Source organism: Choloepus didactylus, chromosome 21 (genome assembly GCF_015220235.1).
Source record: "Choloepus didactylus isolate mChoDid1 chromosome 21, mChoDid1.pri, whole genome shotgun sequence".
Taxonomy (NCBI): domain Eukaryota; kingdom Metazoa; phylum Chordata; class Mammalia; order Pilosa; family Megalonychidae; genus Choloepus; species Choloepus didactylus.
Window position 1 is genome coordinate 25,410,148 of NC_051327.1, and position 26,391 is coordinate 25,436,538.

At 47.4% G+C, this 26,391-nt stretch overlaps 1 protein-coding gene across 2 annotated transcripts; it reads right to left on the bottom strand.

Annotated features, from left to right (window-relative positions):
• Positions 1-1,368: 1,368 nt before the first annotated feature.
• Positions 1,369-25,971, bottom strand: EIF3B (eukaryotic translation initiation factor 3 subunit B). 2 transcript variants are annotated; one of them, XM_037815224.1, is made up of 19 exons: positions 25,348-25,971; positions 20,912-21,104; positions 19,285-19,404; positions 18,919-18,976; positions 18,600-18,728; positions 18,168-18,325; positions 15,496-15,627; positions 15,338-15,404; positions 14,903-14,949; positions 13,605-13,815; positions 9,347-9,419; positions 8,180-8,302; positions 6,537-6,615; positions 5,562-5,700; positions 4,522-4,647; positions 3,971-4,048; positions 3,468-3,576; positions 2,939-3,073; positions 1,369-2,153 (listed from the first exon to the last, which is right to left on the bottom strand). In XM_037815224.1, the coding sequence occupies exons 1-18, from the start codon at positions 25,853-25,855 to the stop codon at positions 2,970-2,972; spliced, it is 2,454 nt and encodes an 817-aa protein (XP_037671152.1). In that variant the 5' UTR covers positions 25,856-25,971; the 3' UTR covers positions 1,369-2,153; positions 2,939-2,969. The 2 variants fall into 2 exon arrangements, with proteins under 2 accessions (XP_037671152.1, XP_037671151.1); XM_037815223.1 differs by having other exon boundaries at positions 2,957-3,073; positions 25,348-25,966.
• Between the last annotated feature and the right edge of the window lie 420 nt (positions 25,972-26,391).

The following is a 26,391-nucleotide window of genomic DNA, read 5'->3' on the forward strand; positions in this document are numbered from 1 at the left end:
CGACAGCTCCACTGCCACCCCTCGGGAAGCCGAGGCACCGCGAGCTCAAAACCAACACACCAGCTCGGATGTCACCAGCGAAGATCTCTTGGCACCTGCCCAGCCGAGCCGGTCAGTGCTGCCGCGAGTCACACCCAGACCGGACTCAGGTTCAAAGCCAAGAAATCCAACCTGGAAATGGTCCACTGGAGCAGGAAAGCCGCCTCACCTGCACCAGCCTGGAGACCGAGCCCGGGACCCTGGGGCCAGCCCACCCCCGGGTTCTGTAAGGGCAGGGCCTGTGGGAGCCTGTCCCTGCCCTCCCTGTGCCCACACCGAGGCCGGCTTCCAGGGCCTCCTCGCAGATGAGCAGGACTGGGGTAAAGCACACACACCCCACACCCAGGACCCCTGTCCACGGCCCTGACCCACAGGGAACTTGCCAGAGGATCCAGAAGGACCAGTTTCAACTTCAACTCTCCCCTTGGTGGCTTCTGGCCTCCTGGGACCAGGGGCTAGCGCCACCCCTGGTGCAGCCTGAGCTCTGCTGCTCCAGTACCCTGCCCCCAGCCCCCCCAGGGTGGGCCAGGAACGTTCTAGAAGCAGGACTGGGGAAATCCATTTCTACAGCATGAGTTACCAAAGCAAGCACACTTATTTCAGAAACTTTTATTTACAAATTATGTAAGACAATTACAACTAAGTTTAAAACAATGAGATGTTTTTTTGAAAAGCCTGTCCAAAATCTGTGAATATGATACAACTATGCCATTTTCTTTCTTACTGCAACGAAATAAAACTATGCATTGGCAGACTAATTTTAAAGAATATAAGAGGAAACAAGAATCACTTTAAAAATGCACACTAAAGTGGCACTAGGATGAGCTAAAGAATGGGTTGTAACAATGAAAGAACTTCAGAGAAACCACAGAGAAGTGTAAGGCTCAGAGGAAGGAAAAGCAGCAGGTTCCTCACCCCGGGGACGATGAGCTGCAGCGGCCACACAGCCCAGGAGGGCCTCGCGGCACTGCTGGCCCAGCTTCAAGGGCAGGGATTTTGCCTTTGTCTTCCGTCCTGTAAATTACAGTTTACTCTCCAATCTCACATAAATGTCACACCTCGCTGCTTTTTAAACCAAACTTCAGGTTCCAGGAGACAAAAAGAGGTAAAAACCCTGCCATCGCCCAAGGCACAGGTGGGTGGCCAGACATCACACAGGAAGACTGCAATTACAGATGTCTGTTCACTCCCCTTTCACCAGGAAAAACATAATGGGCTAAAATGCCAACTCTCAACATGAAAGTTTCAAACTTGTACAACTCCAAGGAAAAGTCTTAACAACTTCACCAGGTGAAACAAGCACTTTCCATAGAAAGCAAGCACCATAGATTTTTCTTTTTTTTTTTTTTTGAGTGATTGGTACCAATGTACTATTCACAGAGCTCAGCTGAAAATGCAGAGCAGGATGGTCAAGTTGCTGGATTTTCCCCCAAACCACCACAGTGGGGCTCCCCTTGAAACCGAATGTGAGCCTAGCAAACAGCCACCCCCCAGCAGAGGGCCGGCCTGGCAAGCAGGCTATTACTGCTGCGAGGGACACGGGCTTAAAGGCCAAGGCCACTACCTATGTGGACAGAGAGGAGAAAGACAGCTTTTTCTTACAGGTTTGCTTTATTTCCGTGTTCAGCCTGTTGAGAGAACCTGCACAATCTGAGTGGCGCTACCCAGTGCTCTGGTGCCTGCTGAGCACGCCAGGACCCCACGGCTGCACGGGCGCCTGCTGGTCTGCTCCAGGACAACCCAGCAGCGTCCGTGCGCTCGGGCGGCAGGAGTCCTTGAACAGAAACACTGGTCAGTGGATGACACGCCTCGGAAACGTCACCGACAGCAGGAGGAGAAAGTGGCCTGCCCGCAGCACTGCATAAGAGTCTAAGCAGCAAATACTGGTGCTACTGGATTAAAAAGAAACCCCAAACAAGAAAAACTTGAAAGCAGTGCCTTAAAACCTCCCCACTGTGGACACCAGGGCTTAAAGGCACAAAAATGTGTCAAGATGGAAGAATCCCAGGTGCATTCACAGTCCAGAGAGCACGAGAAAGCACAGGTGAAGTTCAGTAGCTGTGGAGGCTTTCTGCAAAAGGATGAACTTGCTTCCAGCACAGGACATGGTGGTGCTGCAACAGAGAAACACGTGCTTACTCCCTGCTTGGCAACTGACGGCGAGGTCGCTGTGCCTTCCCTGACAGGCAGCCAGGAAGGCCTGCAGAGCTGGGAGGGCCCGCGAAGCCGTGCTCAAACACCAGCGCCCTTCGTCCCTGCTCCGTCTCTGTACCTCTGTCCTGTGAAGGGGCACAGGCACCAGGTGGCAGCCTCAACCACAGAGGGACTCAGGCCTGAGTTGGTCCGTGAGCTGCTCCTCGGCCCAGCAATCCCTGCATGGCTCCAAGGTCCCAGGGCGGCTTAAACCTCCTGCCCCCACAGCTGTTCCAGCTGAGGTGCAGAACCATTCCGGAAGAGCCCTGTCCCCTCATGAGTGTCTTGTCCTCTGCTGTAGCTGGTTAGGCCTCAATGGCTCTTGTCTCGGAGCAAACCGACGACCGACCAACAGTGGCCCTCCCAGCTGGTGAAACCCAATCGTCCTTGCTGGCAGCCACACCAGGCTCCCAGCCAGCAAGGATACCCGGGGTAGGGGGACGCACCCCTGCCATGTCTCACTCATGACCAGATGCCGCCCCAGAGGATGGCCGTTTCCTAAACTTGGAGCTGGAAGCCCAGAAGCTTTCAGGTGAAGAGCTCCGGCTTCTCCCCTGAAGCCAGGCTTTGCACTTCACACTCTACAGAGACTTTACTAACCTTGGGTGATGAACGTGGGTCTATTTACTACCTGATACAAGTATTTTCTAATTTATGGGGACAACAAAGAGGAAAGAAAAAAACAACCAACAGACAAAGCACTCACTGTCTGAAGACATCTCACCAGTGCGGTCAGATCACTCCTGATTCCCAAGGGGAATGATGTCTTCAGTGACGAAGAACTCAATGGTCTCTTCCTCCCAGTCATCCACGTTGCTGTCCAACTCGTCAGTGTCCACTCCTAGAGAGAGGGCAGGTGGCCAGACCCAGGGGCTGCCGGGGCTTGGGGGCAGCTGTGTTGGGGGTGCTGGTGCCGTGTGAATTTCAGTCTTCTACAGCACACGACACGTGTGCACACACACACACACACACACACACACACACACACACAAGCACACACACCCCTAGGGAACTGGCCAAGAGTCTGCCTGAAAGGAGCAAGCTCTTCTGCTAAGAAATATATCCTTGAACCTGAAGGAAATGGGAAACCTCTCAATTCCTGGATAATCCAAGAATCTTCAGACAACACTTGATGTTTACCGAAAAGCCTGAGAAATTTTAACACAGACGCAACAGAAAAAAAATCTTAACAGATGTATGCTTTAAAAATCTGTATCTCCTGCAAATGAAATTACCTCCTCGCAATTCTAGACGTTCATTTTTTTGTTCCATGTAGAGTTCCTGAGCCATCTTTCGGTATTTTCGGAAATCTTCCATCATGGTTCGCCGCCTCTCCACCAATTCCTACATGTGAAGTTTGGGGCAGAAGTCACAAATAATATTCAATTCAGCATCATCATGTTTTTGCTGAAGCAAAGTGAAAACACTCTGCCACAGGTAATCCCACCTGATCTGGTGATGTGGAGGGGACCTGAGGCTATGAACGGGGAATGGCTAGGTCTGTCTTCATTCCCCTTCCTCTGACATGGCCCAGGAGGGTTAAGTCAGCCAGCTCCTCCCCAGTTCCCTCCAAGTGACGCCGGACTCCAGTCCGCAGTGCATGTGGCTCCAGGTCTTCAGCAGACCCGACCCTCCCCTGCCTCCCCCCGGCACACACAGCCCTTCCCCGCCTGTGCCAGCCTGACACTGGTCCTCCCAGGCTGCAAGGGGCCTCCCTCAGCTTAGGGACACGACGAACCTTGGAGGCTTTGGACTGGCTCAAACGATCCTTTTGTTCAAAGATTTTGGAGTATTTCTTCAGATCTTTTTTAATTTGCTGAAACCAAGACAAGAAACATTCAAAGTGAGAACCATAAGCACAATCTTCCAAGTTGCCAACATGAACTGCTATTCTTACGGATTAACAAGATACAGCCCCCAGGACCACTCAAATAGTCTTTCTGTAAGTTTTCACTTCATCTAGACTGTCTTTCCTGGGATTCACACTCTCCTCTTAGCTTTGACCGAACATCATCAGCTTATTTCACCATCACTAAGGAAATCCCACAGATGTTTCTTCTAATTCCACCAGTTTTTCAATAGCCCCTGGCAGGCCTTTTCTCCCACCTCTCTCATTCATCCAGAAGTTCCTAGAGCAGTATCGAGATGGCCTTAAACCACCAGGTTCTTACTGTTCCCATCTCTTCAGAGGGTCCCCTGAGTTTCACTCAAGATCCTGTGACAAAGGTCTATTTCCGTCCCGTGCCACAGTCACCTCCCCACTCCCTCAACCTGGCGGGTTCAACAGACCTTGATCTGGTCTTGGCTGAGCAGAGTGGGGGGCCGCGGTCTCCACAGCAACTGGCAGAAGCGGTCCTTGTTGTTCTTCTGCAGCAGCCGGCCTTGGAAAGTCCACAGCCAGTAGGCGTTGTCCACCTGGGGGGACAGGGACACAGTGCCAGAGGCCTGCCGTCGACAGAACCAGCTCAAGCGTCGTCCAGCAAGTAGTCGAGGGCCAGTGATCTGCCCAAGTTCCAGGTACTTGGGATGCGCTAGAGAACCCAACAAAGGTCCTGCCCTCACCTGGCTTCCACTCCAGCAGAGGACGGTCAGAACCAGAAGACAAACCAGTGACACAGTAAACTACAGTGCATCAGAACGGTGCCAACCAAGGCAAGTGCCTGTCTTGTTACTGGTCTGTGACAAGGACCACATACCAGAAGTAAATTAATGCACCACTAAACACGCTGTTTGGTTCAGCCGAAGGTGAAGGAGGCAGTGCCTCGCCTTACGCTCCAGCGTAAGCTCTTACGTGATCCGATCAGTACCAAGCAGCACTCTGAAGTAAGCCTGACACAGACACTGGGGGGTCACGACGGCTCAGTAACTGGGGAAAACGGCAGGGGTAGGGTCAGGAGGTCGGCAGAGGACCCGCCACCCAGGGCCCAGGTGGGTGACCATGTGATTTGTGGACCAAACCACGAGCCTTCCGAGTGAAATGCTCGTGTCGGGAAAAGAGGGACACACAGGCCCTGGTCGGCAGCTTGGTTTCATTCTAGAGCGTAGTGACAGAACTATAAACGGGGAAATCCTGCAACCTGGTTTCCACTTTGAAGAGCCCACTCTGGCCACCGCAATGGGGATGGTGCAGCAGGTGGCCCGAGAGGGAGGGGCTGTGAGACATAAAGGGAAAGCAGGGTGCCAACCCCTTTACAGAAAGCGGAACAGCCAGGGCTCAGCAAGACGGGGCTGCGATCAAGTCCCCAGCAAGGCCTGCCCCGGGAGGAGGCGCCCAGGGCCGATGCACGGTGCTGTGAGCCCATCCCGCTGAGCCACGCAGGGCTGCATACCTTGTGGCTCCACCAGGACACGGACGTCACCACATAGCGCCCAGTGGGGTCCCACTCGACATCGGAGGCCATGTAGTGTTCTGCGATGTTCATGACTGTACAGTCAGAAGTGTCCACGAAGGCTAAGGCACCGTTCATGCTGTGGGGACAGGAGAATGGTCAGGCGGGGAGGGCGGCTCACCCTGAACGCTTTGCTCTGGACACTTCCCTTCCTAGAGAGGCGGCGTGGGGTGGGGGGGGAGGGGGTGCAGGGGACAGAAGGGAGAGGAGAGCTGGGGAGATGGGGGGGTGAGGGACAGGGGGCCGCACCGCCGACACCTGCCTCAGGGGTGCTGGGAAGACTTGCCAAACTAGGACATGCAGAGCACCTGGCAGGTACTAAGTGCGTCTGCCATTGTTATTTTTAAAATAAATAATGTTATCTGGGGCTAAGAACACCTCAAAAATACGCTTCCTATAATCGTGTAGGGGAAATAAGCAACTAGAGGATGTTCTGTTGCATCAGAAGCATCAACACTGGGCATCTCTCACCAGCTCTATACTCTTTGGTAACTAAGTGGGGAAGCGAGGGAGAGAAACAGTCACGTTCTCCTCACACCCATCACAGACATCAGGATGGCCTCAGAGCTTCGATGGATAGAAACAGAAATGGCCACTCCTGCAGGGAGACCTGGCATTTGACGTCAGGGTAAGTGGACTGCCAAGGACGACACCCGGCTAACCACAGAGGAATCACGACATGGGGACATGTCTTCAGGTCCCTCAGTGCATCCCCTGCAAGAGACTGTGTTCAACGGCCTGGCCTTGGCCTGAGTCTCCGGAATAGAACAGACATGCTACAGGATGTAACGTCCCATCTCCTTACACAGGGACCTTCCCTCTGCAACACCTCTGGGAACCGGACAGGAGCACCAAGGCCACGGTGCATCACCTTGAGCCCAAGAACAGACGGTACAGAGAAAGACGGACACCCACCTCCGCAGACCGGCCAGCACCACAAACTGTCCCTGGGGACTCCAGAAGATAGTGTTTGCCTGCTGTTTATCAAACATTTCTGAAAGGAAATAAAGTCCTTAATTTACCAGCTCTCAACGGACTGTCACCCCATAACTGCAAAGGGACTGAGAGGGGGTCTCGGGGTCCGTCTGCTCTTAAGACCTCGCTTGGGGGGCACCTGCGCCTCAGATTCTCTTTCCTGGGTCTGCTGTACTCAATGAAGGCAGGTGGAGCAGGGTCAGGAGGGGAAGACGAGGCGCCCACCAGGGGTGGAGATGCTCAGACCCAAACAAAGGAAGAGCAGGGAATGATGTCAACGGGACTAAAGGGCACACTCAAGCAGATCCTGACCCTGATAGAAAGGCCAGACCCCACCAGTGCTTAACAGACAGAAGAACTCTTACTGCCGTCTGCTTTATTACAACAAGGTACACCATGGGTGTTCTGATATCCTGTTAACTGCCCATATTTCCTTTAACATCAAAGGGAAAAATAATTCAGTCAATTTGGTGACAGCCAATAAACACAAATGATTCCACCACCAAAACTGCCAGGCCTCAGCAAAGTAAAACCCAAATCCTTTACAGGTGGAAAAGCAATTCCTAAGACACGAATTCAAGCACTTTGGACGAAGCTACTGCTTTGCACTATACGTCTCTGACAGAGACCTCCTGCCCAAAGCCCTTCCTAGCAGGCCACTCCCGTCAGCCCCTTAGTGCACCCTGACTCCTGCCCAAAGCCCTTCCCAGAGGCCGTGCCTGCTGGCTCCCTGGTCCAATGACTGCTGTGTGAAGCACCTCGGGCCGGTGGCAAGCCGCTGAGCTTGTGTGCAGCACCCTCATCTCCACAGTGGGGATTTGTCAGGCCCCAACCACTCACAGTTCCCGCAGGAATAAAGAAAATGCTTGTGAAGCAAGCAATAATCTTAACTCAGTATCAGTGCTCATTAGTTCCCTGGGCTCCAGCCACGTGCTGTGCTCTCTGCCAAATGCTAAGGACACGAGGGTGAGAGAGGGAGACACGGGAGGCCCTGAAGGAGCCGGGTCTGGGCAAGGTGCCCAAGAACAGGTGTGGCGTAGACCCTGACAGCGCCTTGAGGAAGGCACGCACGGGGCAGCCATTGCTGCCTTCACAGCCTGCCAGCAGGAGCTAAGACACAAGAAAGGGGTCCCTTTCCCGTGGAGTGGGTGTGCATGGAGCTTCGGCTGTGCTCCCTGCCTACCCCGTGGCCCCACAGTGCACCCCGGGAGCAAAGTGGGGCCTGACCCAGGTTGGGAGGAAGGGGCCCCAAGCCCCGAGACAGGAGCCACAGCCAGAAGAGAAGTCAAGGTGCCACTCAAAACAAGGACAAGGCAGGGAAGCTGGAGACACACAACACTCGAAGGCCGCAGCAGGTGCCCCCAGAGGCCAGGCTCCCTCCAGCGAGTCCCCGCCCTCGCCCTCGTCACCATCACTCACATATCACTTAGAGACCCACGGTGAACTTATTTATGTGGGAATTCAGGCTGGGACAGCCGTTCCAAGGCAAGCCAAACACCCAGCACTGAGCTCTATGTGCTGTGATGCTGCTGATCTGCCAGAAGGAGGCCCATCCGCTCCCAAGACAGGATGAGAATACTCACTGATTAGCTCGATCTTCCCATTGCTTTTCACGTGGTAAAAAGAAACAGATATCCGAGGGGCCTCTCCGTGCAGCACAGCAAACTTACTTCCATTTGGTTCCCAGGCAAAGGCTATGATGGTTTCTACAATTGACCAAAAAGGGTTAGTCCCTTTTTGGTCACTGAACAAAACAGCCTTCCTGATCACAGTTAAAATTCTCACTACTGAACCAGAGAAATAGCCCCCAAATTCTTAAAAGAACCACATGGCAAGTAAAGGCACACAATACCATGTCATTTCCAGAGAACCAGGTCAATTTGGGTGAAAGGCCACATGTGACACTGTCCTCGAGACCAGCAGCCCTGGTGCCTCCTGCAGGGACATGGTGGGGCCGTCAGGGAGCACACCCCACGGCCTGTGTCACCCACAGACAGCCCCTTCTGCACTCGCACCACCTGGGGTGCTTACAGAATTCTGGGGTCTTATAAAGGGTTAAGAATGTCTGTCTACTCCAACAGATTCTACATATTTTGTCTGTGAACTTTCCCTTTCTCTCCTTTGCAGACTAGAAAAACTAAAAGCAAAGGCTAAATTTTCTGTGTTTCTCTAAAGGCAGAAACACAGCACTTAACAGTTCTCATTAGTTGAAGCTCCTGGTCTTAAGTAAGTTAAATAAAATGAACTCTGTAAAGTAATAGTTTTTCTTCCATTAAAAAAAAATTTGATACTGCAAACAGCAAATAACTCGTGTAAGTAACAAGTAAGAAATAAACATATGCCCTTAGCATCTGAAAAGAAACCCATAACCTCTATTAAACTAAGCACTGCTCTAAGATGAAAAGCTCTTGGCTGCCAGTGTGTAAAGTGTAATGAAACCCATTCTTAGCAGGTTCTCTTCCACTTTTCCCTGGAACGTGTGAAAACAGGCTGAAGGACTTTTCTCCTTAGCTACAGAAGCACCACAACATGTGGGACAAATGTGGGGCATCTTCATGTAGCAATGGAAATGTTACTGAAGGTAGAAGGGACAAAAGAAAAACCTGAACCTCAAGATGGCTGTCACAGGGGAGAGTTAAAGCTCTCAGAGGCTCACTTGCCAGTTTTGCTCAGGCACTGAGTTCATGGCAAGGGTTTAAAAGTGTGCTGTAAAACAGCACACAAAGCAGACACGACAAAATGAAACTTGCCTTTCATTTCTACCACATCGACAGGCACCTGTTTTTCCCTCATTCGGAAAATTTCAAAATTTGTGACAACACCCTGTTTAAAGAAAAACAAAGAAATAAGAGGAAGAGGTGATATTCTGGAAAGTAAGAACACAACAAGGAAAAAAAACAACACTTAAATCAAATGACAACTTAAGATGAAGTTTATGCACCTGGCAAAAATGTGACTATTTGAAGTGATTAAAACTACATCCCTTAGGATGAAACAAGCCCTCAAATGTACTGCTGGTGGAGGTACGAACGGGCACAGTCTCTCTAGAGAACAACTCACCCATAAATAAATCTCGAGCATGTGCACGAGTGAACACAGAGACCCAGGTTCCTCTTTCAGGGAGGGGCCCTGAAGGTTACACTCACAGGTGCAAACAGGTACCAGGGTCCTCCGTGCAGCTTACTTGCAAAAGTGCTCAAGTGCCCTACAGGTCACCAACAGGGCAGATTAGACAAATTCCAACAATGGGATATTCTGCAGCCAGCAAAATAGCAGTGGGAGCTCTTTATATGTTTATGTATATATGAATTCAAGAGGGTCTTCAAGATATAATCTATGTCAGAAGCAGGGTGCAGAAGATGGCGGAGACACTTCAGGGCCCTGTCCCCCACAGAATCTTTGAACCACCACCACCACCACCACCACCAAGAACTGGCAGAGACCTCTTGCTCAAAGCTCCAGGAAACAGCTGAAGGGCCGCAGTGACAGTGTAAGCATGAATCAAGAAAAAGGCTTCTTAAAAGCAGCCGGATCTTGTGGCGTCCCTGCTGGCCCCTCGCTGCCTGGCACTGGCTCCATGTGGAGCAGCCCGCGCTCCCAGTGCAGAACCCTGGTCCCGGTTCCAGAGAGTGGAGTATCCTGTGTGCACACACAGGGAGCACGTCTGCCTGGCCCGGCCTGTCTGGCGGTGCCTGAGGGACTTGCCCTGCGTGTAGAAGAGAAGGAGGCTTGCTGAGCCCTTCTGAGCTCTCCCATGGAACGCTGCAACGGAGCAGGCAAGTGGCTGCCTGAGACAAGGGACTGCTGACTGCAGGACACACACTGCAGTGCCCATTTTCTAGGACAGAGGAGATGTTCGTATCCGTGTAAGTGGGAGGATTGCATAGGGCATGCACAGGAGGCACCAGGGAGGCCCCTAGCTTTCACCTGGAGCTGTTCTCTAAACTCATTATACAGATAAGCCCCAAGGGAGAACATTTGCACAGGGTAATGTGCAAAGACTAGAAATGCTGTTTTCTTGGTTTTCATTTTTTTTTTTTAGTCAGCTCCTGGAAATCAAGGAAAGCTCTGTCATAACACTAGCTGGATACAAGCTTAAGGAACAGATGACTCAAAATCTATATTATAATGATAACATGTTAAAATATCAAAATATCTAGATTTCAACAAAAAGTTACAAAACATACAAAAAACCAGAAGTGATAGCCCAGACAAAGGAGAAGATTAAAGCACCAGAAACCATCAGTGAGAAATAGCAGACCTGGGACATACCAGACAATGACTTTCTTAAAAAGTCCTAAATATGCTCAAAAGGCTACAGTAAAACATGGACAAACAATTAAAGAAAATCATGACATAATACATGCTTTAAAAAAGTTTGTTAAATGAATGAGCGACCATGAATGAGAGAAACGACAGAAGAACACAAAGAGAATATCAATAGAGAGATGGGAATTATGCAAAGGAACCAGAGCTCAAGACCAGTTACAGAAATTAAAAATTTAGGGGTTCAACTGCAGATTGAAGCTGGCAGAAGAAAGAATCAGTAAACTTGAAGACAACTCCATTGAAATCATCCAGTCTGAGAAGAAAGAAGAAAAGTGAACATAGCCTGAGGAACCTGTGGGACACCATCAAGACTATCAACACACGCACTGAGAGAGTTCCAGATGGAGAAGGGCAGAGAGATTAAAAAAAAAAAAAAAATTGCTGGAAACTTTACAAATTTAATGAACGATGCAATATGTACATCCAAGATGCTAAACGAACTCCAGACGGGATGAATACACACTGACCCACACCGTGGCATATCACAGTCAAACTGCTGAATGCCAAAGACAGAGAATTCTGACAGCCACAAGAGAAGCAGCACGTCATGCAGCAGAGCGCCTCAAAAAAATTACGTGCCAGCTTCTCACTGGAAACCACGAGGCAGGATGGACATGGGGTGGCCATATTTAAAGTGCTAAAAGCAAAAATGTGCCAACCAAGAATTCCCTATCTGACAAAGTTGTCTTTGAAAAATGAGGAAGAGCGTAAGACCATCCCAGATAAACAAAATCTGGGAAATTCGTCATCACTAGCTTAGCGCTACAAGAGATGCTAAACGGAGTTCTGCAGGTAGAAAGGAAAGGACACAAGACAACAGTAGAAAGCCGCCTGAAGAACTGAGGATCTCAGTAAGGGCACGGACATGGGCAAATACAAAAGCCAGTGCAACTGTTATTTCTGGTTTGTAACTCCACTTTTTACTTCCTACAGGACTAAAACGGAAAATGCACAAGATGTAATGAGAAACAGTGGCTCTGACCTTGTGATGTATAAATATGCACTGTTACAAGAACAACATAAAGGTGGAGAGGTAGAGGGACACCGTTTATGTATGCTACTGAAGTTAAGCTGGCATCAAAGCAAAAGAGAATGTCATAGATTTAGGATGTTAAATTTAAGCCCCATGGTGGCTACAAAGACAGTATCAGAGGATATGCAAGCTCATAAGGTTGTCAGGGGTGGGAGCAGAGGAAATGCAAGGTTTCCATCTGAGGAGATGGGCAAGTTTTAGCCATGGAAGGTGGTGGTGAGGGTACCACAACAGGACAAATATGAGTAAAGCCAGTGAATGGGAGACCTGGGAGAAGCTGAGATCAGAAAGTTTATGTTGTATACACATTTCCTCAATTAATAAAAAGAACGAGCAAATAAAAAGACAATGACATTTAAATGCAATCCATGATCCTGGAAAGCAAGCATCTATTGAGGGAGAAAAGGCTCAAAAATTATTGGGACAAGTGAAAAATGAGAAGACGGATGTTAAATTTTAAATCACTGTTAAATTTCTTAAAGAGGCTATCCTTGTTCTTAGGAAATGTACATGGCACAATGTAGACAACCTACTCTCATATGTTCAGAAAATAGATGAATACAGCCAGACAGCCAGACAGATGGACTGAGAAAATGACAAGGCAAATGTGGCAGGATGATAGTGGATCTGGTGGATCTGGGCGGGGAGAGGTAGTGGACGTTGGAATTTTAGGTATGGGTTTTTTTTGTTTGTTTGTTTGTTTGTTTTGAAACTATCCTGTAAGTTTGAAAAGTATTTTAAAATAAAAAGTTAAAAAAATAAAATAAAATCACGCAACAATATTCATAAGAGACAAAAAGTAGAAATAACCCAAGCACCCACCAGCAGATGAATGGAACAACAAAATGTGATCCACCCACACAAAAGAATAGTGTTTAGCCATAAAAAGGAATGAAGTTCTGACACATGCTAAAACATGGATGAGCCCGGGAAACATGACGCTGAGTGAAAACAGATGAAAAGGACAAGTACTGTCTGCCTGTGTTTACAGGACACGTCCAGAGCAGGCAAATCCAGAGAGGGAAAGCAGGCTGGTGGCTGCAGGGCTGGGGGCCAAAGGGGGAATGGGGGTGACAAGGGTCCTGGAATTAGATAGTAGTGATGGCTGTAAAACTGCACGAATATACCAAAAGCACTGAATTGTATGCTTTGAAAAGGTGAATTTTACAGTATGTGCATCTTAATTTTTAAATAACTGTTTTAATGTCAAGGAAAGGGGAATGCTCCGAGGAAAACTCGGGCTTTTTTTTTTATAAACACTAAATGACACAAAGAAAGCAGGTTGCACACTGTGGAATATGCCACCCTTTGTGCTTAAAATGGAAATACCGTGTTCATTTTAACTGCTAACTGGAAGGAGGCTGAGTGCTTGGAGGAGACTTCACTGGGTCGCCCCATGACCTCTGACCTCTGTGATGGGCAGGTACCTAGTCAAGAGGTTTTACCAAATAATGAAGTTGCACTCCTCATTTAGAATATGACAAGACTCCTAGCTATGATGGGCAGCAAACTTCTTTTGGCATCAGGTGGGTTTGAAAACAATTCACAAATTGGAACAAAAAATACTACTGACATCCTCCAAACAAAATGATAGCTAGTTTAGAACCGAGTTTAAGACTAACCCACTCTGACTGGCATCCACTTACCTGGGTACCTTTCGGGGTCCTATCTACTTTAACACACAGGTAATCTCCATTTTTTTGCCAGTGTAGTTTGCAATCCACAACGTTGAACAGGTTCCTAACTCTGATCTCCTGCCTGGTAGGAAGCTGCATCAGGGTTACCCTGGCTGGAATATCTTTGTCTTCAGGCACCCAAAAGGCTATTATGTTACCACCAGGAGACCAGGAAAAGTCTCTGCAGGACAAAGAAAATAAGGTGTTATGCGAAGACTGGGTGATTATGAAACAATCACACAGGAAGTCCTTTGGCGTGAGGAAGCCCGGTGCTGGTGCGTTCCACACCGGGCACACCAGCAGCGGCTAGTATGAGCAGGTGTGCAGAAGACCCGGGGTCAATCCTGGTGCTTCCCAGGCAGAAGCTCAGTTAATCCTCAGAACTACCCTGAGGTGCGCCTACACTCATTTGCCAGTGAAGAAATAGAGATCTTAATCCTATGCTGGTTTCACAGGCGCTCAGGAAGGACTCGAACCCAGCCCGCACTCCCATACCTTAACCCCCACAACTTGCTGCTACAAGACTTTCAGGACTTTTAGGCTGATGACCCAATTATAGGATTTCTGAAGATTAATTAAGGTGCCCAAGGGGGAAGCAGCTCATCAAGAAGTCTAAGAGACCAGGGAGAATTAGGGCACTCGCCCCCCTGGGGAGCTGCTACCATGGACAATCCGTGGGCTGCGGCATGCGATAAACACTTCTGCACACACTGTACTCCCCTTGTTTTGCATTTATTGAGCACCAACCTCCTGGGCTTATTTTTAATTACAAACCGGATTTATGCCCAAAGAGATTGACTGGCTCTGGAGATTTTAAGATAAATAGAAACATGCCTACATGTCTGACAGTGGAAAAGAGTTGTATTCACTGAAGGTGGACTACACCCTACCGCACAGGTCACCAAAGTAACGTGAGCCCTTTCGAGTGGTGAAATCATTCTCCTCTTCCTTAGAAGACTAAACAAACCTCCCAGTCTCACGTTCAAGACGCGGCACATGAAACGAAGCAGAGACAAGATTCTCAAGCCTTAAAGATTCATGTGTGCAGAAAAGAGGACTTGAAAGCAAGAGCCATGACAAGTGTGTGTGTGTGCACACGTGTGTGGTGTGTGTGCATGTGTGTGGGGATGTAAATAACATGCAGCCTTTGGTACTGTCCCATTTTCCTTGTTTAAAATGACCACTATGGAATGTTTCTTCAACTGTTTAAAAACTGAGTATTAAGAGGGAGAGCAAATAAAACAGACCCAATAAGAGCAGTGACTTACTTTATCCCAGAGATTTTCAAACTCTTCTTGTCCAAAAGACCCATAGACTGTCAAAAAAAACCCACAAAGATTACAGTTGAGTCAAATCATTCCACTGTCTTAACAACAATCAATGTACATTTAAAAAAAAAAAAAAAAAAAAAAAAAAAATTCTGACAAGTTTGCCTGGGGAGAGGGAGATAATGTAAATGGCGACAGATAAGCAACCAAATAATTCACCCCAAGCAGCACAAAACGCACTTCTAACTCCTCTCTCGGAAAAAAAAAAAAAAAGTAAAATCCAGGACATGAAAACTGAAAAGGCAAAAGAAATACGCCTTTACTCCTTTTTATTCCACCACAAGTTAAGGGAACATACCATATCCCAGGCAAAATTATTGACGCTTCAGGCAACTAACAGAAGAGTTCAGTTTTGAGATCATGAAAAGTACTTACAGGCGTTTCGTAGATGCTGAGGGTATCAAGTGTCATTCTGGCAAAGAATTTGCCATCATGGCTCCACCTAAGGGGACAAAAAGAGAAATGCTAGGCTGTTTCAGAGAAAAAGGAAAAGGCTACGAAGAACCACGCTGAGCTGCTACAGGTCGACTTACTTAAAAATAGGCCAGTGGGCTGAGCTCTCGCAGTGAAAGCCTCTCTTCTTATGCCCAGTGAGGGTATCCCAGATGATGATGGCCTGGGGGTCGTCCTGCGTGTCCATCAGGGGACTAAAAGTCACCAGGTATCTGAAGAGAAGGGAGAGCGCTTTTGTAAGATGCCACGCTTTCCCATTGCCCCAGGAGCACAACTGTGCCGCCATGATGGGTCTTAGCCTCTGACAGTACAGTGCCCGGCACAGGGGACAGCACCGGGCAAGCACTCAAGGCTCCCCAATACCATGCTTCTCTGAGGGTGGCCCTGCCAGGACAGCTCCTGAAAGACCCCCGGGAAGAGAGAGCCAGCAAGCACACTCATAGCACAGGGCATGCGTTCACTCCTGCCTGGAGGCACCGTGGTTGCCTTAAAACCTTCCTCCACAAAGTCAGGAAAGAAAAGATTAACCGATCCTGGTCTGAAGTCTGTCCACGCTAGAAGGAGGGATGGTGCAGGATCCTCATACCACTTTCAGCAAGGCTTAATTAAGAAGGCTAACAAGGTAAAGAGAACAGATGGCTGCACATACTTAAAAGCAAGTTGCATCAGATGGGGAAGTTCTGTGCCTGGGGGCTTCTCCCAGTCATGATATACCTGACTGCTGTTTCTTCTACAGCTACACGTGTTAGCTTTGTTTACTCAACCTGTAAAAACCCCAAACCAGACCGCCCCTTAGAACAACAGGAGGGAGGTGAGGCAGAAATCATGCAAGGAGAAAGGACGCATAGCAGCCCAAGCCGATCTCCTAATGGTGCTTTCAGTAACCGCATCTTTTCCTCCAAGGCTCTTGGGGTTAGCGACATTAAAGCTTCTGGCTGAGGTCACCTCTCCCTACCAATTTTTCATTCCCTAATCAGACCTATAACCTATTCTATATACTTGGAAAGACACATAATGTAGGACTATCCTTAAGCCACAGAAACTTTTGTGATTAAGCACCTAAGCAAAAACAGATTTCTCCCGTTTTAACCCACTGACTGATGCAGTCATTCATTCAAGTGTTCCACATGATTGTGCACTTGGCAAAGCACTGGGAACGCAACAGCGAACGCACGACTGCCAGCCACTGTCCTTCAGTGGGGAGACAGAGGTGTGGACAGATGAACCTCAACCTGACGTGCTAAGTGTGGCGACCCAGAACGTGTTGGGAGAGCACAGGGTGACAGCCAACTGCCTGAGTGAGAGGAGGAAGGATTCATGGGAGATGAAGACACACGCTTCACGAACTTGTAAGTTAACTTGGCATTAGCTGAGCATCTCTACATGGACACTATTTTAATACATTGCTGCTGGAAAGAGAATTATCAATTATTCTGTACCAAATAAAATTAAAGGGAAGTCTAAGAATACACCACATAAAACTATGTTATCAAAATTCAGAGATCCCCACTGGATAGACCTAACACAATTTACAGGAAAGACAAGGGTTAAAGAAATAAATTAATCCCTTGGGAATGCGACAAATCCAGGACACGTGGTCCTGCCCTTTCAAGTCAGTAAGAAAACAAAACGGACTGGGAAGGATGTGTTGTTTGACCAAAAAACAGACAACGACCAAATGCAGTGGGGACACCTTGACTGGATGCAGATGTGAAGGAACCAGCTGAGAAGGCTATTTTGGGGACACACAGACAAACATGAATGTGTACTGATATTTTGCACAGATGCATACTTTTGTAAAGATGTCTATAATGTACTTCAAAATAGAATCACCAAACCTAAATAATTACCTTATGGATGGCAATATTTAACTTTCTGTGTGCTTCAAAAACTTTATACTAAAAGGTTCAAAGGAAAACAGGCACAGCCCTTGCTGAATACCAGCAGCACGACGACACGAGAGCTCTTACCAAGTCCCATAATACAAGAACCAGACTGTACAATAAAGTGCTGGATTGTGATACAGGCAATGATGGCAGAGACTTAGAAAAGGCGAGTCTGGAGAGTGCTGGAGATCCAGGAAAGGCTTTAGAGCCAGGCCCTGAGGGGAAGCCCTGGGGAAGTGATAGCGAGGCCATCCAAACGGTGAAGGGCGCATCCACAGAGGCGAGAGAATGCTACACGGCCGTGGAAGATGCCCCTCATCCTTCTAGCTCTCGTCATGCTCAAACTCCTCACACAAACCTCTGCTTTATGGACTATCCACACGTGAGAAAAATTCATCACAGGAAATGCTATCTGCAAAATACATGTCTTGGACTAGATACTGAACTGAAAGGGGGAAAAATGCTCTAAAGGATATATTATTGGATCAACTAACCAAACTGGAATATAGTGGTACATTAAATGAAAGTATTAAATCAATGTTAAATTTCCTGAAGTTAGTAGCTGTACTGTGGTTAACAAAATTTCCTTCTTAGGAATTACACACTGAAGTTGTCAGGGGTAATAAGGCATAAAACTTCAACTTACTTCCCCAATGGCTCAGGGAAAAAATTGTGTACATTTGGAGAGAGGAACTAAATGTTGACACCTGGAGAATCTTGGGAAAGGAGAGTTGGGAATTCTTTGTGCTCTTACTGCAATTTTTCTAGAGTTTGAAATTACTGTGAAAGGAAAAGTCTAAAGACATCTGTAGAAGGTTCGCATGACATGAAAGGCATAAAGAACCTAGGTTTTTCTATCAGCTTACCTTTCACAAGGTGAGAAATCAATGAGCTGAACACCTTGGTGGCTGAACCTCTGAATTTGCTTGAATTTCTCTCCCCCCCAAAGGGCGATGCCTCTTTGGTGAAAGGTCGCCAGGTAGGTGCCCTTAGGAGACCAGCGCACGTAGGTCTCCGTCCATCGCTGTGGAAAGAGCCGGTGCCAACATTAACAAACCCACAAGGGCCGGGGTAACGGGCCCGCCTGCCGCCACACAGTTGTCCCTCCTACTCGTAACTGAGAAACAAGAGAAGACTGCTTATGCCTCGTGACTTGACTTCAGAGCTGGAAGAGGAATGAAATACACCTCAAAGAGTATAACACATCGCCTGTTGTTCCTTCAGTTTCTGATGAAACTAAAAAGTCCCACCTCGTTGAAGAAACAGAGCGAGAGCCCCTACATGGCAGTAATACGCACCGCCCTTTCTTCAATCGAGACAGGATCTTTCACGTCGTTCCAGAATATGGAAGTGCGGTCCCCACTCTCAAAGATCACGCTGTACTGATCTCTGCATTCTGCCTCTTCAAGCCAGTAACGTAGATTCCCCTAGAAAAAGAACCAAAGATAAGGAACACAGTAACATTTCATTAATTTTAATTAAAAAAACGTAGAACTGCTGCTCTCAGAGATGACAAATTTGGGCAGTCTCCCCAACTCCTCCACAACTCATGGCCTCCAGCCCCGGTGCCCAGCATTTGTATTCCAGCCTCTTAGACATGTGTGGCACACAACCTACCAGGTCTTTGAAAGGCTGTTTCTCTGGAATATCCCATTCATCACTGATCGTCATATACCTGAAAGAGGGGGAAAAACAGCGATCAGAACAAGGGGCAAGTGACCAGAATAGCAAGTATGACAGCGGGCCTCAGCCCCAGGCAGGGCCACCGCAACCCTGCCCAGCGGGTGGAAAGTGAGTTTCTGACTGGTGTAACTGGGGGTGGGGGTGGGGTGGGGTGCTGAGGCCGGGAGGGTAGAGCGGGGGCCAGGGATGCTAAATGCCCTGTAAGGGTCTGACCAACAAAGACCCAGGCACACTCCCAGTGAGGCACACTAAGCCATTCACGAGCAGGTTAATTCCAGATTCTCAGGGCCAAGGTCTCACTTGTCAAAGTCCGTGAAGAGGTTGATTCTGAACGTGTGCTGCTTGTCAAGCTTGTAGCCATCAGCATTTTTCACAGCATCCATGGCATGGGCAGGAGACGCATATTCCAGGAAAATATACCTTAAGTGAAAACGAGGGCAATCTGATTTAAGATCAGGCACACAAAACCTCTCTAAAGGTGTATCCTCCACATCAGTTTCAAACACTGTGATTATTCTTTGACTCATCTTGTTGCTGTGTTTCCCAAGAAAGTCAAACTGTATACAAATTGTTAATAAAGCTGTTCCCTAAACAAGAAGGGAAAACCTAACTGGATGATCAGCAGTATCCGACTTCTGACTTCATAGCCATAAATCACAGAAAAGTCAATTAACCGAAATGTTCATTTTCTTGACTGTGATGATGATTTCATGGACATACACATATGCCAAAACTTGTCAAAACTATGCAGCTGTGTCAATTACCTCAATAAGGCTATCAACTATCTTCAAAAAAAAAAAAAGGGGGGGGACCTATAGCTATATTGTGTATTACAAGCAAAATTACAAAGAATCCTGGAGGACGTTTACTATAACTAAAGATATAATACAAGCAACTTTTTGGTCAAAAGAGATTATCCTTCAACCTATTTTCCTAAAGAGAAAAATTTTTGAGAGATTAAAACCGCTCTAGGAAGTTTTTCATTTCAAAATTTGAATAAAAAAAAATCAACATTTTTGTCTACTTTAAAAATTATCCTCAGGGTTAAAATTCCAAAAGTAAGACTAACTTTCTACTCTCACAGGTTGACATGTTCATGAGACTTCAGTGGAGAAAATTACACGGTGGTGGAGCAGAGCTGGTGACAACCCCACCAGGGCAGTTTGACATTATCCAGTAAAGCTGAAGATGGACATTCTATACAACCCAACTCCCCTCCTAGGTGTCTGACAAAAAAAAATTGCACACCTGTGCAAAAGGACACAGGCACAAGGCTGTTCATAACTGCACAACGCTAAGAGTCAATCCACAAGAAAACAAATAGTCATGTAACAATACAACATAATACCACAGAAGGAAGTGAGAATCATAGGCCTCAACATGGAAAACAATGTTGAACAAAAAAAGGAAACTGCAGGACACATACCTTATACTACCATTTTTTAAAGATGCACCATTATTTCAAGTACAACTAAGAAAAAAACATCACTGGTTAACACATGATGCTTTCACAAAGACTGTAAAGCATTCTAATGTCAGAGATGCTAAAATGTGAAGAAAAGGTACATCTTAGAAGAAGAAATGCACAATTTTCCTGAAATTTAGTGTTTCCAGATCTGTAGATGCCTTTACCCATGATCTTGTATCAGTAACTGTTCTGATTTAAATAGCAACTCTGATTCCTCAACAGTTCAGCAGCCAACTCACGATATTGTAATTCAAGACCCAAGCTGTATGATGGCCCCAGCATCCACTCACTGCTCCTTAGAGCCTCCGGGTGAGGGTGGCTTGAACACATGAGCGAGGCAAAACTGCAAGGCACACACTTTGTTCACAGTGGACTCCCACCTGCTCATGCTGGTGATCACCATATATCAGAGCCAAGAAAATACAAAGGGCACTTTGGTGATGGAAGGACACTACTCACCCTTTTGTCTTTCCATCCTCTTCTGGATAAAAATCATTTGTGATCTTCCCAAACTTGGAGAAAAACTTATGGATTACATTTTTTAGTTTCTCGAGACGGTCAGGCCCCACCTGAGGGACGTTGTCCACCACAATCACAGAATCGATTCCATCTGCTTCCTGTGGCCGATCTTTGAGCACATCTCCCAGTAATTCTGTATAGGTTAAAGATGGGTAAATGAAAAACATTAATATATTAGTGCAGCACACTGAACAAATGTCCTGGAAGCAGAAAATGAACAACCGTCTAAATGCTTTCACTGTAAACTGAAGAAACCATGACCCTACCTTGCTTCAAAACTTTGAACATAAAATAATTAAAGACTAGCTTTACACACACCCTTTGATTTCAGACTGTAATCAGCCATATGTCATCTGATTCCTGGAAATGATGGAAGATTTAAAAAGGAAAAAAAAAAAAGACTTTAATAATGCAAAATGCAAACAAAGAGGAAAATATCCAACAGCAGATCTTTCAAAGATCACTAGATTTCAAAGGTTTCTTGCAACACTTGGGCAAAATCCTACCACAATGCCAGAAACAGAGGATTCAAAAAACGACTCTTTGCCAAAGATTTTAGTAGATCTTAGATTGAATAAATAAATATCTAAGTGCTACATACATTGAGCCCTTTTGTTTTCTGGATGCAAATTACTAGAAATTACCCAGGAAGGAAAAATATCTCTAGTGAATTAGGATAGAAAATAATTCAAGGGAAGACACACGCCTCAAGGAAATATACTGTTCTTATTTTTCTAGTAGGTCAGCTTCAAGGCCTTTCCCAAGGGAAAACGGCTATAGTCAGCCTTACCCTGACCCCTCGAATGCAAACAGCCCTCCACAGGGCAAAACAAACAACCAGCTAGCCAATATTCTTTGTGTAATAGTACCTTTAAGGTTGTCAAACTAAAAACAGTCTTGTTCGAAGACAGCATCCGGGCAAAGAGATGCCTTTAAACTAGCTGACTAGAAACCATCCAAGCTCCTGAGATATGCTTGCGGTTTAATTGCAGCACTTTTTCTCTTTTTAGTGGCACACACAATAACGATGCATCTTAGACTTGATGAAACAGGGAGAAACACATTCACAGGCCCCAAAACTGCACATGCCTTGGACCATGCTTGGAACACGGGAAGCAAGGTTGCATGAATGCTCATGACCTCAAAGGGCACTACATTCATGTCACTCGCTTTTAAAATTAAGATCACAGACAAAAATATCTGCTCTCTTTTTAAGACAGTAAATTGTCCGGCTAGACAAACTTGTTAGGCTAAAATAAATTCTCATTTCTGATGATCTTATAAGTTGCTTTTCATGTTCCAAGAAGTTGTTTCCTTTATGAAAAAGTTCACATTAAAAAAATCAGATTTTTTCCTTCAGTAAGTCCCCAAGTTTCTTAAAATTACTTCATTTCATAAAACAGCCACCTAAAGGATAAAGAGAAAGGTAGAAGTAAAAAAGGCAAGAAAAAACAGCGCCAAGGAGCACCCTGTGGTTGGGGAGCCGAGCCGGAGGTGCTGCTCACAGAATGCTCCCGGGGCTCCCCCAGGCCTCCAGCACCACTGGACGCACCTGAGCAATGGGAGGGAGGCCAGAGCAGGTAAACGTGGGGGTCCAAGGAAATAAAGCCAGCCTATCTTTTTAACATAAATTCTGTGCAATGAGTCTGCCTATGAAGCTATTAAATTACCAGGCACTGGGTTAGGACTAGAACAGAACCACGTCAGATGAAACTGCACCAGCCAGGGCGGTCGAAGCCAGAGTTCAGGGCAGGCTTCAGACACAGCTGAGGACCAGGGCCTGCTACACGTGGATCTATTGGTTCTAGAACCTAATATTTACTCTGCGCTTTTATTTTACTCTTAAAAATTTCAACATAATAGATATGATAGATACCAGAAGATGTTGTTTGCTGTATTTCATTTTCAAAAGTTACTTAAGGTGAATTCTATTTTTGAATGAATTTGAAATTTTCCATAATGAAGAGTTTAAAGGTCCTCCCAAAATGAAAACAAAACTCTTAAATTTCAAGAGGCAAACCCTGTTTTCTAATTAATCTCAACATTTTCAAGAATAATACTGAAAATATCACCTTAAAATAAAGTGTCACCTGAATTTCAAAGAAGCTAAAACTGAGAAAAAAGAAAGAAAAAAGGAAAGGGGTAGATTCAGAGTCCCAGCAATGCCAGATACCCTCACTACAGAAACTGCAGACTAATTCTTGGGTTATTTTTAAAGCTCACTTACCTTATAATCAAATGTCCTGTTAAACCTGATCTGAATTTACAAGGCTCACAATAAAAAATTCAGGTTTTACACAGGGTTTGTGGACTCCTTTCACAATCTGAAGAGTCTCTAGTTTATGAGAATCTGTGCATATATAATAAGGGATAAATGAAGCAACTCCACAAAGAAGAAACACACTTCCTTGCTCATTACCAGTCCAGAGCATGTTTACTCTTTGCTCTTGGATTCCTAATCTGGCTCCAGAAGAAAAAAACACAATTCTCAAAACTAAACAGCAAATATAAAGATAAATAATACTTAATGAGCCAAAAATGGAAGACATGTAAGAATTAAAACCTTGATCACATATTTGCCTGGCCAAACACCAAACACAGGTGAAAAACTGAACTGAAAAGACTATTGCAGATTAAAACAGGACTGTGGACTAATCTGCATCTGAGAATAACAAGGCAAAAAACTACTCCCTGCACCCCCCTACAGAGCTTTTCCTAAGACTTGGTGTCTTTTCCTGAGAACCAATCACTGTCTTACACACTCGACTATACTCATTCCTACCCACGCAGGAGCAGTCCTACTGAACTTAAGGAAGAGCCAGGTGCCTCACTGCGGCTGCCTGGCAAAATGCTGCATGCATCAAGTTCACAAGAGCTAAGCTCACGGCAGTCACCTAGCCCACCTTGCCTTCTGCTTGTGTTCGCATCCTCTGGCTGATATATCCCAACTCTGGAAATAGTTACATGAGAAATCTGTGAATTCTTTGGTCTCAAATAATGCTTTTCAAAAAGTTTCATTACAGAGAAAATATCCAAGGTCTTAAAATGGCACTACTTAGATGCTAAATAAAGAAACACTGGTGTGGTAAAAAGAACACCAGTCTGGGCGGTCACAGCTGCCCGCTCCACATTTTGGGGTAGGGGGCTTAGGCGAGGTCAGCTGCTCAAGGTTTTCACTAGTTTGTGGTTTTTCCTGTTTCTCATGCCAAAATGTCTCTTTATCTTTGAAATAAAGTATAATAAGGTAACTGGTAGCCCTTAAAGAATATATTTAAATTGAAAGTTGACAACTCCTTGTTGATTCCCTGAATTTTTTCATCTTACTTGTTATGAGTTCTGTATGATTCTAACTCAACCTCAATGTGAAAAGACACAGGATCACAAAAAACTTTACATCTTATAATGTGTTACGATATTACTTTCTGGGTGTATCACTATCTACTTCAATAGCGGTGTTTTCATTTTCCTGCTTTAGTATAAAGTAGTCAATACATAGGTGAATCCGTCGATGGTTTCCCAGCTCGGAGTTAAAATGGCTAAAAACAAAACAAAACAAAACCAGATGAATAAACACAACAGATCAGTTATCAACAGAAGTCGCTTTAAGAGACAGGATCTTCCAGGTAGAAGTAGACATAATGCCTGTAAATCACTCAAGGTAGAATGGAAGGCAAAGAAAGCTTAATCAAAATATTAAAATCTGGAAAGAGAATTTGCCAAGAGAATGACAGCAGCCTGCTTTACAGGATTAGAAAAAAAAGTTAAGCAGGAATTTGACAGGGTGCCTGCCCAGCAGTGTCCTACTGAGGATCCCTCTGCAGGCAGAGACCTGCGGGGAAGGAACAAACCAACCCAGCTCTTGTACAAGCCGTGCTTCCAAGACATCAGCGCCCAGCTTCTGTTTGTGCTCTCTGAGGTCGGGGTGCTCAGCTCTGGGGGCAGCCAGACCTGGTCCGGGGGCAGGAGACCTTGTAGGAGCGGGTCCTGCTGGGCTCAGCGCAGCCACCCCCACCAGGCTCCCCAATTTGCGGCTGTAAGGCAGATGAGTGGATCCCCGCGTTATCTCGTCCTGACTTGTTTTTTTTTTTGGAGGAAAGAGGTTTAGAGGTGTCAGGCTGTCAATTGCTTCATTCCACACGGGGGGCAACGGACGGAAGACGCTAACCCCTCCCTCCCTCACTGGCTCCTGACTTGACACACATATGGACACGCTCCCGAAACTGCAACTTCTACCCAGACACACAGCACTGCTCTGCAACTTTCATTTCTAGTTAATCTAAGGAGAAAAGTTACGACTCCGATCGCTCATGGCCCTACTGTCCTGAAAAGCCGACCGGAGCCTCAGACAAGCGGGCCGGGGGCGCGGGCTGCCTCACCTTCCTCGCTCACGTCGTCCACGAAGTCCTCGGGGTCGCTGAAGGAAGGCTCGTCCGCGTCGCCGTTCTCCACTGCCGGGGGCTCGGCCTCCGCTGCCCTGCCCTCGTCCCCGCCCGCCTCCTGCTGGCTCTCGGGGGCCTGGTCCGCGGCCTCCTCCCGCGCGGCGGCGGGGGGCTCGGGCTGCGACCGGGGCAGCTCCTCCTCCGGCGGGGGCGAGGGCGACTCAGACGCAGCCGGGGAGGCGTCGGGGGCCGCGACAGCCTCGACCGCCGCCTTCTCCTCGGCCGCCGACTCCGCCTTCACCGCAGACTCGGGCCGGGGCTCGGCAGCCGCGGCCTCCGCCGCCTCCTCCTGCTCGTCCCCGGGCGCCGCCGCCTGCGAGGCAGAGGACCCCGCGGGCCGCGGCGGCTCCTCCGCGGGCGGCTGCTCGGCGGCGGGCTGTGGGTGCCCCGGCTCGGCCCCGTCCGCGGCCGCCTCGGGCACCGCCACGTTCTCCGCGTGCTGCATGGGCCCGGGCGCAGCCTCCCTCTCCTCAGCCCCAGCCGCCGCCACGCTTCCGACTCTCCCAGGCCGCACCGCGCGCCTCGCCGGCCCTACTCCGGAGCCATGTGCGTCCGCCCCGGGAAGTCCGCACCACAGCGCGCAGGACCGAGGGGGGCACCCACGCCCCGACCCGCCTGCCGTGCCCGAAGGAACCGAGATCCGAAACGATGCGCTTACCAACCATCGAAGTCCTCTTAGTTTGACCAGTATGTGGCCAATTCTAATCATCGAAGTTGCTTTCGCACCCGCGACAAACTCATTCTGCGACAGAACTACCCCATTTGTGGTAGCGGGTTGGTCCCGTCCAAGATGGCGGCTATGCGCTTCCTTTTCCCAGCGGGCGCTACGCGGACTCAACTACTAGCGGAGCCGAGGGGAGGAATCAGAAATTCTCTCAGTAAGCGGATAGGTATGAAATCATGACTTCACTAAAAAATTAATATTAGGAAAACTCTGAGTTCAACAAACGACTGTGGTTGTGGTACCCTAGCTTTTAACTA

Excerpts from the sequence above, each read along its gene's own strand:
- EIF3B (XM_037815224.1), bottom strand. The coding sequence starts at position 25,855 with ATGCAGCACGCGGAGAACGTGGCGGTGCCCGAGGCGGCCGCGGACGGG. Across the intron at positions 18,326-18,599 it reads TCTCGATTGAAGAAAGGGCG|CGATGGACGGAGACCTACGT; the intron begins GTGCGTATTACT and ends CTCTTTCCACAG. Across the intron at positions 14,950-15,337 it reads TCAGCATCTACGAAACGCCT|TCTATGGGTCTTTTGGACAA; the intron begins GTAAGTACTTTT and ends TTTTTTTGACAG.